This window comes from Meles meles, chromosome 7, assembly GCF_922984935.1.
Source record: "Meles meles chromosome 7, mMelMel3.1 paternal haplotype, whole genome shotgun sequence".
In the NCBI taxonomy this organism is placed as follows: Eukaryota; Metazoa; Chordata; class Mammalia; order Carnivora; family Mustelidae; genus Meles; species Meles meles.
In genome coordinates this window covers 30,265,505-30,279,878 of record NC_060072.1, presented here as the reverse complement: position 1 = coordinate 30,279,878, position 14,374 = coordinate 30,265,505, and the positions used below count along the sequence as shown (strand labels likewise).

At 36.3% G+C, this 14,374-nt stretch overlaps 1 protein-coding gene across 3 annotated transcripts in view; it reads right to left on the bottom strand.

Annotated features, from left to right (window-relative positions):
- The window catches only part of ATP2B1 (ATPase plasma membrane Ca2+ transporting 1), a 128,406-nt gene that overhangs the window by 44,546 nt on the left and 69,486 nt on the right, over nt 1-14,374 (bottom strand). For all 3 annotated transcript variants that reach the window (XM_046013878.1, XM_046013876.1, XM_046013877.1), the window contains exons 3-5: nt 8,367-8,564; nt 1,424-1,678; nt 1,207-1,332 (exon numbers count right to left, since the gene is read on the bottom strand). In XM_046013878.1, the coding sequence (XP_045869834.1) occupies nt 1,207-1,332; nt 1,424-1,678; nt 8,367-8,564 (579 nt within the window). The remainder of the gene's footprint in view (nt 1-1,206; nt 1,333-1,423; nt 1,679-8,366; nt 8,565-14,374) is intronic.

Sequence of the window (14,374 nt, the reverse complement as noted above, 5' to 3'; positions counted from 1 at the left end):
AAGTTGTGGCTTTGACTTAAATGACTTGTCACCAGTCTGACTTTGGTTTCAGTAAAACCATGTTCAACCAATTAAAATATAAGGTTCACCGAGAAGAACTGAACGATTACAGCTGCCAAATTATTACATAGTTAAATCGGCAGAAATCTCCTTACGATGTGTAAAATGTTAGCATTTCATTAACACCTGAAAATGGTAATAGAAGACAAACAGGCAACATTCTGTGCACTCCAAGCTCCAGTATAATTCAGTCTAACAAACATATATAAACAATGATCTTAGAGGCAATTTTATAAATTCTATAAAGAATATTAGAAAATTAAGAGTAAAAACCTGGAAATCAAATGTGAAAGAACTGGCATGCTTTTGGAGTCAAGTGTGAGACTGTGGGGCTCCCCCTCATTCAACATTTTAGAAGGCTGCATGCAAATTTTCCCACCATCCCTTCCCTTTCATTTCCAATTAACCTCAGGTCAAGCTACCACAGTTACTGTTAGGAGAGCCTCCCAGGTAGATGGCCACGTCCCCATTTCAAACAGTGCCCTTAACCTGTACAAATCCTACTCTTTGTTCTCAGCACGTCTTACCTACGTGAAAATTCATTCTCCCTAGTAGATGTGTGCCGCTGCTAGGCCTGCCGTTGATCAGTCATGTAATCTTTGATAAATAATTTAGATCTCAGACTTATTCCTCAGCAGTTAAATGAGGGAGTCGGATTAGATAAACTTTAAGGACTATATCAGTTCTTAAAAAAGAATTAAAAAACCCAACAAAACCCAAAAACCTGTCTTTGGTAGTACATCAAAGGAAATTCATTCATTTGCTTTAAAAACAATCATTCTTTAATTTTATACATCAACAGGCCGAAAGAATTAACATAATGCAGAAAAGTAGAAAAGTAGAAATCATTAGGCTTATATTTCAGTTTTTATCACTACACTAACACCGACTCAAAAACTCTTATTTGGATTTTTTTTTTTTTTTTTTTTTTAAACTTAGGTTCCTCATTTGTAAAATAGGGCTCTGGATTCAAAGATCTCTAGTATCTCTGCCAACTTAGAAAAAAAAGTCCCTAAGGATTATAGGGGAAGCTAACATAAAATACAGAATCCTTCAGTTGTAGGCTCTTAGAGAAACTGTGTTTGCTGACAACGGGATACAATCATGGAAGAGAAAAAAGTGCAAAGATAAGAAAGAAGTTCATACCTGATAGAAGTAAGGGATCCTTATCTAAAGATTTCTTAACATGATCAGATTCACCAGTCAATGAGCTTTCATCAATTTTAAGATCATTGCCTTGAATCAGTATGCCATCAGCTGGAAGAAGATCGCCTGAAACAAAAAGCAATGGTATACTAAACTGCCAACAGGATTACAGGAACTTTACCTCTAGCCTAAGAGGTACTGCTCGTTGTTTACTTACCATATTTCACCTGAGCAATATCTCCAACAGTAATGTCAGCTACAGGTATCTGAATGACCTGACCACCCCTGATGACCGTGAACTTCTGTTCTTGTTCAATTCGACTCTGCAAACCTCTAAACTGTTTTTCCTTACTCCAGTCATTGAAAGCTGTTACTAATACCACACACACTACTGACAAGAGGATTGCAGCGCCTTCAATCCAACCAGTTTCTCCTTCACCTTCTTCCTCTCCAACAGAAACTTCTCCACAAACTATATGGAAAGAAAGAAAATGCTTATCAAAAAAAAAAAAGATTCTGAATTGATGACAATAGACATTCTATAAGTTAATTATGATGTTTACATACCTTGTTAATTTTACTCTAAATACCTTACTGAACCCAAAGCATTCCATAATGATAAGAATGCTTACTATATCAAGTTCCCTGCAGAAGATTTTTACCCTCAGGGCACAGAGGCAGACTAGGGTTCTAGTTAAGAGCAAGGACACTGGGGAAGATGAAATCACAGCCTCAAGGCACGTTACCTACTTGTGAGACTCTGTCCCTTAATCTGTCAAATTAGGATAATACCACCTCCTCTTCCGGAGTTGTGAGGATTAAATGAGAGAACACTTTAATGTAGGCAGAGCAGGGGTTAAGAATTCCTTCACACTTGACCAACCGTTAATGCTACTAACCATTACATATATTAGACAAGATGTACATGAAAACTTAAATACTACGTGCTACCCATGAATCATGCTTATTTACTGTATCAATTTTACAGGAGTAAAGCAACACTTGGTTTCCAGAACATGAAAAAGTAATCAAGGGCTACTCATTAACCCAACTATTTGGGCACCTACTCTAGGTGCCAGACAGTACTTTAGCGGCTGGGGATATAGCAGTAAGTAAGACACACAAGTTCTGTCTGCGTGAAACCCATACTCAGGTTGGAAGGTGTGGACAGTGTATGAAGAATTCAGATAATAAAACACAAATAATTAATTTCAGATATAGTAAATGGCATAAAGAAAATAAAGGAGGGTGATGTGCTATCAAGTGAAGAAACGGCTAACTGTGGTTTGTGTGAACACAGAAGGCCTCTCTGAAGTGTCAATGACATTTGGGCTAGGAGCCAAATGATAAAAAAGGGAACTAGCCATATAGTTGCTTTAGGGCGTTCCAGGAAGAGCATTCCAGAGAAAGATTAGAGAAAGAGCATTCCAGAGAAAGATTAAAATCAGTACAAAGGCTCTATGGCACAAAAAAGTTTACAAAAGAATGAGGGAGGAAAGAACCTCAAAGACTCAAAATTGAAGGTCAACAATTTTGAAGAAAGAACAATGAAACAGTTAGACTCTGGGCTATAATCTATTTGTGAGTCTAAAATCAATTCAGCGGCTCATGACCAGCATTTCAAAAAATGAAACACAGCAAAATAAAGAGGATATATACACAGTAAAGGTAAGCATATAAATAAAGAGGATATATACACAGTAAAGGTAAGCATTGCTTCTTAAAAGTTCACTTGGGTTATTTATAAATTCACATGAAGGCATATGTTCTTCTGTATATGCCTATATAAAAAAGTTCTTTCTTACCGAGGATTGAGCTGAAAAGTCTGAAGAAAGTCAATTATTCTCTTAGGACAGGTAAAGCAGGAAAAAGGTTATTCAAAGAAGAGAATGAGTAAATAAATGACACTAGAAGTGATTAAAGCAAGTTCCCAAATCGTGAGCATGAAACAAAGATATAATCTGATGTATAAAGATGCAGAATAAAGATTATCCAGGAGAGGTATGTGGGACAGATGAAGAGACAGAACACAGTGATTGTAATAAAATCAACTGGTGGTGGTGAAATAAAAGGGATGATGTGAATGAAAAACAAACAAACCCAAAAACCCAAGGACCATCAACAGGATTCAGCCATCAATGGGTACAAAAGCATGTTCTCCAAAGAAGATAGCAGTACAACCCATCAAGAGTGCTAGCTTCCCCATCTAAATATTAAAACTTCTTTTTGAATTACATCTGAGCTGAAGAAATGACCATTATCACTGTACACAATAACTAGTTAAATGAATTTATGATTTACAATATTCTGAACAGCAGAAGCAAGCCGTAGGACAGCTTCTCCTCCCCCTTTCCCTGGCCCAGAAAATAGATTAGCTCTCTGAATTAGGTAGACCAAGTCTGGACTCAAGAACAGATGAAGGCTGAAATACCATGTTGACCACTTTTACCAACTTGAAATGCAGGTGAAGTATCATCTTCCAAATGAAGCATTTCAATAGGCTTTGATCTCATTGGTTAAAAATGTAAAAATGAAAAATGTTACAATAGTGTACAAGAACAACACACTGAAAGCAGAAGATGGAATTTACCAGTCATAATGTGTCAACAGAAACGTTTATGTAATTGATGGATGGAGTGAAAATAAATACCATTAGTGAATACACTTCCTGCACTTGGATTTACATAATGTTGTAAGTTTCTTTTCAGCTATCAGGAACATTAAAGCCAAGTTCTAAAATAAACCGAACTCAGACCCAAATCAAGGGAAATCAAGGTTAAACCAAAGTTATAAAATATAATCATGTATATTCAATTATGCTATCAATAATGGTATTTTATAGTTATTAAACATCAAAATTTTAAACCTCATTTCATCTTTTTAATATTTCAATTTATATTTTTGCATACGTTTAAGACTATGCACATTATAAAAATACAGTATACACAATATAAATATATACATTACATAGACAGCTCTAAATAAACTTAATTCACAAATGCATCATTTGGAGATATATGCTCAGATTTCTTCCCAATAAGGTATATAACCAAAAAAGTTTAAAGATCAATGCGAAAGAGATAGGGGGGGAAGGAATTATGAGGCAATTATATCATTCCCAGCTTTAAATCTTGCATGCATATTTAGAACTAAAAGACTGAATATTTCAAGAGAACATGAAACAAGTTGGTGCCATATTTCATTTCATATATAGTTCTACTTTAGATTATATAGATAAAGTTAGAATGATCTTGAAACAGATGGTAGTAAAATACTTCTAGAAATTAAATTCTTTTCCTACTGATGATCATCACAAATTTTTAGAGTAGCTGCAATGAAAAAAATACCTGCAAAATCAAAGTCATGAAAGGATTATAGTTTACCAATTATATTTATATATATACACATATATATGTATAAAGTATTTTGATAATGCTTTCAGTGAAGTCCAAGTACAAATATAGTAACACAAATCTATCTCTCCCAAAGTGGTCCCCTGTAAATTCACCTGAGAGAGATGCACAGTCTAAATTCAGTCTACACTCTCTACTGCAAGGCAAATACTCCATTCTTAAAGTTCTCCACTTGAGCTATTTCTTGGATGGTGCATCAAGTGTGTACATTAACAGTATAAAGAAGGAGCTCTCAAAAGTGCCATCTAGGATCCCCAGGAGGAACCCCCAAGGTCAGAACTATGTTTATAATAATACTAAGATGTATTCTGCCTTAAATTTCAGGAATGTGTAGTGGAATTTTCCAAAGACTACATTATATGTGCTAACACAACACACTAAGTGCAGAAGCAGATGAGAATCCAGTTATCTTCAATTATGCCAGACACTGAAGAGATACAAGGAAATGAAGAACACTACTATTACTCTTTTCATTATTTCATTAAAAAATCTCATTAATAATAATTTCAGTATTTATAATTTTCTACTATAACAAGCGCTTAGTTATAATTTTTTTTTTAAAGATTTTATTTATTTATTTGACAGAGATCACAAGTAGGCAAAGAGGCAGGCAGAGAGAAGGAAGCAGGCTAGTTATAATTTTTAAATGCAATGTATTTTAAAATTTCTTGATCTTAATTAAGAATACAGTAGATATCCACAGATGCAACTCATATAATCCAAAGGCTCTTTGGAATTCTTAATACTACGAGTGTAAAGGGGCCCTGAGACCAAAAAGTTTGAGAATCATCAGTATTATGCTAGTGACTAAGGATTTGTTTACAGAGTAGGTTACAGTGCTTATTTTCACACCAAACAGCACTAGTAAGAAATTTTGAGAATTTAGAGTTCCAGGACTGTAGAATGACAATTAATGGATTTCCTTGCAAGTACATTACTACTTAGTGTTAAAATATAACATGATGAAAAGATAAAGGAGTACACTAATAAATGTTAAAAAAAAAATGTAAACACTAACTTTTCACCACCTTCTAGTAGATTGTGACCCTTTTTTGAAGTGTCTTACGACACTGACAACTCTAGACTGTTTTCCCAGGTGGATCTAATGCCAGTATTTTCCTGAAGCAAATTTGGGAAAGGGCTCTGTCACTGTATCCTGCAAATAAAAGCAGTCCAAGTTCCAAAACGATTTGTCCTGGTAACCAAAACCACTCCCACCAAAAATATTTTTTTTTAGTCTTCTTATAATCTTGGGAGTAAAAAATGTTAAAAGTTAAAAAAAAAAATTAATAATCTGCCAAACTCACTGAAATGTAGAATACCAATTCCCAATATTTCATAATGCTACCTGGGTAAATAGCACTACAGAACTTAGCTGTATGTTGCTGAATATGGTATGACCTTTCTTTGTCATACAAAAGACACGCATTTACAGACCCTCAGGTCTATTCACACATGTATACATACACCTTCATAAGTAACCCACACAAACGTACTTTTAAAATCTGGGAGACTATGTATCAAAATGGTATAGCAGTAATCTCTAAGAAGTGAGATTTGGGGTGAATATTATTTCCTATGAATTGTCGTTTTCCCCTCATCTTTCTATAGCAATATATGTATTATTTAACAAAAATAAAGACAAGTTTCAAAAATAATTTGGCTCAATGTTGACAAGAATATTGCCTAAATCTTTTCTTATTTAGATCAGTGATGCTCAGCCACAGGCAATTTTGCCCCCTGTGAGAAAAATGGCAATATGGGGATACATTCTGGCTGCCTCCACTGGAAGGTGGTGCAATGCAGGGCAACAAAGAATGTTCTGGTGCAAAATATAAACAGTGCTACTGCTGCTGAAAACTGCTCATCCATACGAGGCTCAGATAAAATGATGTATTCTGTGACCAACTTTCTCAAGCAAACAAACAAAATACCCAAAAAACAAAACTCTCAAATGAGCTCCCGGCACACCTTTTATGGAATTACTTTAAATCATTGCCTAAGCCAAACTTTTTAGAGTTAGCAAATATTTATCAAACTTTTCATAACTTAAAAGGCATAAGAATAAAGTTTTATGAACAAAAATACTGGTCCATCACTCTTCTGATATAAAAACTACTATGCGTTCACTCTATAGTTTTTGTGTTTTTTTTTTTTAAGATTTTATTTATTTATTTGACAGATAGAGATCACAAGTAGGGAGAGAGAGAGAGAGGAGGAAGCAGGCTCCCCGCCAAGCAGAGAGCCCGATGCGGGGCTCGATCCCAGGACCCCGGGACCACGACCCGAGCGAAAGGCAGAGGCTTTAACCCACTGAGCCACCCAGGCACCCCTCACTCTATAGTTTTAAATACAGCAAGCAAAACCCAAACTAGATTTCTCAGCAGTTACAGAATATACCGTCAAAGAATATCTATTTTAAATAAGCTTTTTAAAAAGAGTAAGAAATTTAAAAAAGAAATGAACATAGAAAAGTGGGAGAAAAGCAAAACCATTTGTAGCTATAAGTTAAAGTAGATACACCATTACCATTGCATGATGTATTTTTCTACTGGTCAAGAAACTTCACAGTAGAAACATTTTTAGAATGTCAAGGCAATTCTAACTGGTGTCAGGTGGTAACACAATGGAGTATTATGCCTCCATCAGAAAGGATGAATACCCAACTTTTGTAGCAACATGGACGGGACTGGAAGAAATTATGCTGAGCGAAATAAGTCAAGCAGAGAGTGTCAAGTATCATATGGTCTCACTTATTTGTGGAGCATAACAAATAACATGGAGGACGTGGGGAGATGGAGAGGAGAGGGAGTTGAGGGAAACTGGAAGGGGAGATGAACCATGAGAGACTATGTACTCTGAAAAACAACCAGAGGGTTTTGAAGGGGTGGGGGGGTGAGAGGTTGAGGAACCAGGTGGTGGGTAATAGGGAGGGCACGTACTGCATGGAACACTGGGTGTGATGCCAAAACAATGAACACTGTTATGCTGTAAATAAACAAATTAAAAAAATTAAAAAAAAAACAAAAATAAAAAAAATTTTAAAAAAAAAGAATGTCGGGGCGCCTGGGTGGCTCAGTGGTTAAAGCCGCTGCCTTCGGCTCAGGTCATGATCTCAGGGTCCTGGGATCTAGTCCCGCATCGGGCTCTCTGCTCAGCAGCAAGCCTGCTTCCCTCTCTCTCTGCCTGCCTCTCTGCCTACTTGTGATCTCTCTCTGTCAAATAAGTAAATAAAAAATCTTTAAAAAAAAAAAAAAAAAAAAAAAAAAAAGAATGTCAAGGCAGTTACCCAAATCATTCATATAATAACACAACTTAAGAACTTGAAAAATAATGGATTAGGTAAGAGAAAAAAATATTGTTTTCATAATGCTTCCCAAAATTTAAAAAAAAAAACAAACACACAACAAAACTAAAACTGTAATTATCTCAATATAGTGTTCGAAGTGGCACAAACCCCACTGATATATGGCTTAGCTCCTTGCCAACACATGGTACGGCACAGTTTTGCAGGTTTTTTAACCTCTGTATTTCACTTAGAAGTGACACCATCTCATAGTGTTACTGTACAATTATCTGAGATGGACTATTTGAGGAACTATTAAAAGCACTATTAGAATGGTGTCTAGCATGGTCAATAAATTCTGACCTGCTATTATTATTACATTTTAAATATGCAAATGAACTGAACTTACCAACATCACACATTAAAGTCTTTTTCTTTTTTCCCCTCCCCAATTTACTTACGTGCATTATCCCCTTCTGGAGGTTGATAAAAAGAAAGGCCCAATGATACTATGGCTGCAATTTCTAGTATAATTAAAGTGACATCTTGTAATGCTTCCCATACTAATTGAAGAAAGGTTTTTGGCTTTTTAGGAGGTATAAAATTCTTTCCAAACACTGCTTCTCTTCTCTCTATATCTGCAGGGTTTCCACTTAAACCTAGTGAAAAGAAACAAATTTCAGTGAAAAGTTTCACATTTACAAATGAAAATGCCTATTTTATTCAAAACATATTCATCACACTTTAGATAACAATTCCTAAGATCCTTTTGATAGGATTTTTACGCATTAGACCAAATGTACAGAATTTAAATCCCTGAAAAATGTGTACAGTACTTTAAAAGGACATTTTAGGTAGACAGCTCAAGATTGGATTAAGAATTTTCACTTTTCCAAACTGCTTATTTTTGATCAAATTACTTTATACCATCTTGTAGACTGCCAGAGACCAGAACTGATACGACAGCTGGATGGGTTTTATATTGGAATTAAACATCTCCCTGACCTTTACTTATGTTTTCGCTCCAAAAATGGGGAATTATGTATTTATTTGATTTACTTACAGAATCTTGGTTAACTCACTCTTACTTACTAAAGAACAATAAAAAGTTAATTTAAACTCTAAACCTTCTCTACTAAAATATCTACTATATACTTGGTACTGATAAAAGATTTGCAAGTCACAAAAACCAGAAACTTAGCACGATTTTTCTTCAGGATTTTATTTTTAGGATTTAGTTCCAGCTTAAAAAATAGGTAGTGCCACTGACTGCACCCACAGTCACTGTAAGGGAAAAGATGCATCACAGGACACACAGCATTTATCGCCCGAGTGTAGAAGTGGAAAGCTACAAGGGCAGAGGTTAAGAGAGAGCTGGATGAACATCAATTTTGCCTTTCCTTCACCCCATCTAGCAGATCCTCCTCTAATTTAACCCTGCTGATCCTATCAAACCTAAATATATTCCCATTAGCTAAAGCAAAGTTTGCACACAATTACATTTTTGTGGGGAGGTATGAAAACACAGGTAGCAGTGACAAATGATTTGTTCCCTTCGTCTGTTTAAAAATATCAAAGAAGGCGGCAAAGGTACCAGAATGATACCACTTTCAATTTATCATCATGAATTTAAATTTATAATTAATTTAGTTAACTTAATGTTTTTCGGGGGGGGGGCGTGAAAGAGCTCATTCTAAGAGAACAAGAAAGGAGGAAGACAGGAAAACAGCAGATTACTGGAAGGCTCTTGGTTTTCAGTGTTTCCGCTGGTGATCTCAATGTGGAGGCAGGCAGAGAGTGGAAGAGAGAACAAAGAAATTATGCTGCTACAAAAAAACAGTAAGAAATGAATACAAACTTTTTAAAGTAATTATTGACTTTGTTAACGTTATCAACAAGATTCCAGAGATGTTTTTATTAGCAACTGTAACAACGTCAGTCCATTCTGGGCAAAAAGCATTTCAGATTGTCTGATGACAGAAGTCATCATCTGAAATCTTCCACAGAGCTCCAGGCTTTGAGACAGAGTTTAACAGAAAGAAAGGAATCAAAGGACTGTACTAATTGTGATCAGGGGAAAGACAGTATGTGAGAAGCAACTTGCAAATGATAATTTAGGAGCTACACAGTTTCTTCCGACTAGAGCAATGCTCCCAGATAACACCTGGCTACAAGCAGTTTTCACTGGTTCGTGGTTTAACTGAGGGATAGGACAATCAATGTAGTGACGTTTTCCACAAAACAAAATTTATTTTAAAGAACTAACCCTTGCAATGTTCTGAGATTATGTGCTTGCTGCTTTTTGAATTGTCCTTTCTTTCATATAAAAATATTAAATAGTAAGTTTGTCTTGTATTTTAGTGATCTTACTAGCAAAAATAAAAGACTACATTCCTTCCCTGTGTCAATCACCAATATTTTTTTGCCAAGAACTCGTCTGAAGATATTGGTTCTATCAGTTTAACTCACACTTAATAGGACCTATCATTAATTACATATTTATTATTATTACATTATTACATATTATTACGTATTTATAACACCTAGTAGTTTTAAGTATCACCACTATTAACTATAAAAATAACTGGCCAAAACTTACATTGGTTGTAACAGAGGCCAGTATTTTATGTTAATGCTGATAAAAACATGTCTTTAGCCAAAGAACTAAAGACAGCTTAAAAACGTTAACTGGAGGAAATTTAGAAAATATAAAAGCAGCTGGTGTTAAGGGCTACTGTAATTCTTCTGTAACACCACCAAGTACACACCTAGGGCATTAACATCAATAAAGTTATCTGGTTTAGGAACAAGAAGGCCTAGATTCCAGTTCGCCTACTGAAATTTTGCACATAGGACTTAACTTCTTCAGCTGGGGGAGGGGCATTAAAATTTGTTGGTGTAACTTACAAAGTTGTTTAGAAGGGCCCAAGAAGAAGGTACAAAGTATCAAATCATAAACTTAGAATAACAGCTCTTAAGTAAGGGGATGACAAGTTACAAACTGAACACTACAGGTTTTAATTACACTTGGGGGGGCAATTAATTTCCATAAATATAAAATAATAAACTTATATAATATAAATATAATGAAGTTAAGGGTTTTATAACAATAGTCTGTTCCCCAGCAATATTTACTACTTCAAGGGACTACTCTACATCTGGAAGAATCACTGTGAACAAGTTATACATTCAGAAGCTTATATTACGGGGCACCTGGGTGGCTCAGTGGTTTGGGCCTCTGCCTTCGGCTCGGGTCATGATCTCAGGGTCCTGGGATCAAGCCCTGCATCGGGCTCTCTGCTCGGTGGGGAGCCTGTTTCTCCCTCTCTCTCTGCCTGCTCTGCCTACTTGTGACCTCTCTCTCTGTCAAATAAATAAATAAAATATTAAAAAAAAAAAAGCTTATATTACATAGCACCGAAACAAAGAGACTAAGTAACACAGAGAAGACTAGTATGTATTCTACCTGTAACAGAAACCTTTCTACAATGGATGGGTTTTAAAGCACTGCAGTAATAACTGATCTCCTTTTAATCACTGTACAAAGTATAAACTGAAGAGTTCAAGAGTGGAGGGAAAAGACCATTAGGGAGGCTGTTGCTGTACAAAGTAAGAGATGATGGTGGCCTGTATCTGAGTTTTTAATTGGATCTACCAATTACCCTGCAAAAATATCAGACAGAACTTGCTAAAGGACTGGATGTGGATGAAAGAAAAAGAATAAAGAACAGTATCAGTATTTGGGGGGTGGGGAATAGGGGGTAGGGTCTATACCTTTAAATGGATGGATACTAAAGACGTTTACCAAGATAGAGCAGGCTCTGGGACTCACAGAATTGAGTGGAAAAGAGAGGCTAGAGTTAATGGTTTTCATTCTAAAGATTTACACAAGAGATGCCCATTAAGTAAACCAGAGGAGATGTCTGTGAGACAGCTAGTTAGCCGTATCTGGAACTCAAGAGAGGCCTGAATCAGAGAATCATCAATGTTTATGGAGGATTCTGGAGCCATGGGCCCAATGAGAGTTCCCAGAAAGCAGACGGGAAAGAAGGGCTGAGACTAGAGCCTTGGAACCCTCCCAACATTTGAAGGTCAGATAAGGGAAGAAAAGCCAAAGGCAACCCAAAGAAACAGGTGGGGATGAGGGGAAGGGGCTCAAAAACAAGCTCATCTAATACTATGGAAGCCTAGAAAAGGAGAATTTTTTTTTTTTTTAAACAAAGATGAGGATCAAGTGGATGATTCTATCAAATGAGTAAGATGAAGATAGAGAATGGACGACTGGCTTTCATTAGATGGAGGCTGACAACCTTGATTAAGAAATCTTACAGTAGAGTGTTGTAAAGAAAGTCTGATTAGAAAGAACTGAAGAGAGAACAAGAATTAGAAAATGAGTGGAAACTATGGTCACAGAACTTCTTCCAGGAGTATATGATACAGCAGAAAAAAATAAAGCAGTAAAAGTGAATTTAAAGTGGGTAAATAAAACCCATTAGATTTTTAAAAAGCTGAGTGATAGATATTAAGGCAAGTAATTTACCAGTGGAAATAATGATATAGAGAAGGCCACACAAGAGACAAAGGCTAACACTAGAGTAAAGCCTTTGAAAAGGCAAGGGGAATGGAATCCAGGGTTTAAGTGTTAGCCTGCTCTAAGTGCAAGAAGAGGTTTCCATTGTTAGGAGAGAGAAAGCAAAGTTCTTGGGCAAAGGGAGAGAGCTAAGCTGATGAAACTAGTAAGGAGACTACATGGTCTGAATTTTTAAAAGTGTACATGTGACATGAAATCATTAAGTATAACTTATGAATAAATATAACAACAAATCTTTTGCCTAGTACCAATGGCTCAGTTGATGGTAGCATAGTGACAGTGAGGCAAAGGGCATGTTTAGCACTGATCTCCTCATGGCCCAGTTACCGCCACAAACAGAAAATGTATTTTTAAAAACCATCAAAGGTAGCTGTAAAAATGAATAAAGAAACCCTGATTTAAAATGCAGCTGGGGGCACCTGGGTGGCTCAGTCATTAAGCGGCTGCCTTTGGCTCAGGTCATGATCCCAGAGTCCTGGGATCAAGCCCTGCGTTGGGCTCCCTGCTTGGTGGGAAGCCTGCTTCTCCCTCTCCCACCCCCCCTGCTTGTGTTCCTTCTCTCTCCGTCTCTCTCTCTCTCTCTCTCTCTGTCAAATAAATAAATAAATAAATAAATAAATAAATAAATAAAATCTTTTTAAAATAAAATAAAATAGAGCTAGGATGTTATGAAGGGAAAGTTCTCATACATGTATCACTCATGTCAACTTAAATGACAAACAGGAAGGAGGAAGATTTCCACATGCCTCAAGAACAACAAACTGCTTGCCACTTGTAGCCAGTGAGAAAATGCCACAACACTGAGCTCTTGCTCTTCTCCAATGAAGTCAGGTTCAAAACAATTCTATTAATCTCCTCTCAGAACCTAATAAAAGCTAGCCTCCCCTCTTGTCTCCTCAGACTTGCCTATGGCTCACCACCTCTACCTGCCATGACTTGCAAGGTCACTGCTATTCCTGAATACACTTATCTTTAAACTGTTTAATTAAATTACCACTTGTTTCATTTAAGGTTGTTATCACCTGGTGTCAGAAGTGGGATCCGAAGGAGCTGAAACCCTAGGAACTAATGACCCTCAGAACTGTTTTGTGGATCCCACAAAACACTCCTTGAGCCCCCTGCACTCTTCATTTCTGTGATTTGTCTTTTTCCATTGGGTTCTGTGGGTCTCCTCTAGGATTCAAGTTCCCTTCTTTTGGTTTAGCTTTCTGGCTGTATCTCAGATCTGCTTTTGTTAGGATATTACCCTTCTTGGTGAAACACTTTTGTTGTATGTACTTCTACTTTGAGTAATGGGATCCTTAAACTCAAGAAAGTTAAGCAAGCCACCTTTCTGGCATACCTGCCTATTTTACATCTAAACACTATGGTTCCAGACGCTGTAAATATCTGTAAAAATGGCAAAACCTTACTAAAGACAATGTAGAATCACAATGGCCATTATGAGAAATGTTCCAGTTAGATAAGATCATTTAAGAAGTGAACTTCAAAGCAAGGACTACCAAATTAAACAGAATCAGATACCTATTTTTACTGGCATGCAGAAGCTCCAAACCTCAAAATTCCAAATAGCTTTAATGAAAGATTTGTTGTAAAAAGGCTAATAAAAATGTGAAGATACAAGAGTTACCTAAAACAAAAGGCTGTAAGACTGACAAAATTCTCATACAGCTTTCTCTTTTTTCCTTTGAATATTCATTCTAGTAATCCTGTCTGAATTGCCTTTTCACTCTGAAGAGACTATTAAACAGTTACCTTTTCAAATAAGACCACCTCAAGCTACAGGCAATTCTCCTCAGGTAGCTTTCATTTCTTGGTCAAGGGCCACACTAAAGACCAAACGAAGGGCTATAGTTAAATAACTTCTTAAACTCAGAG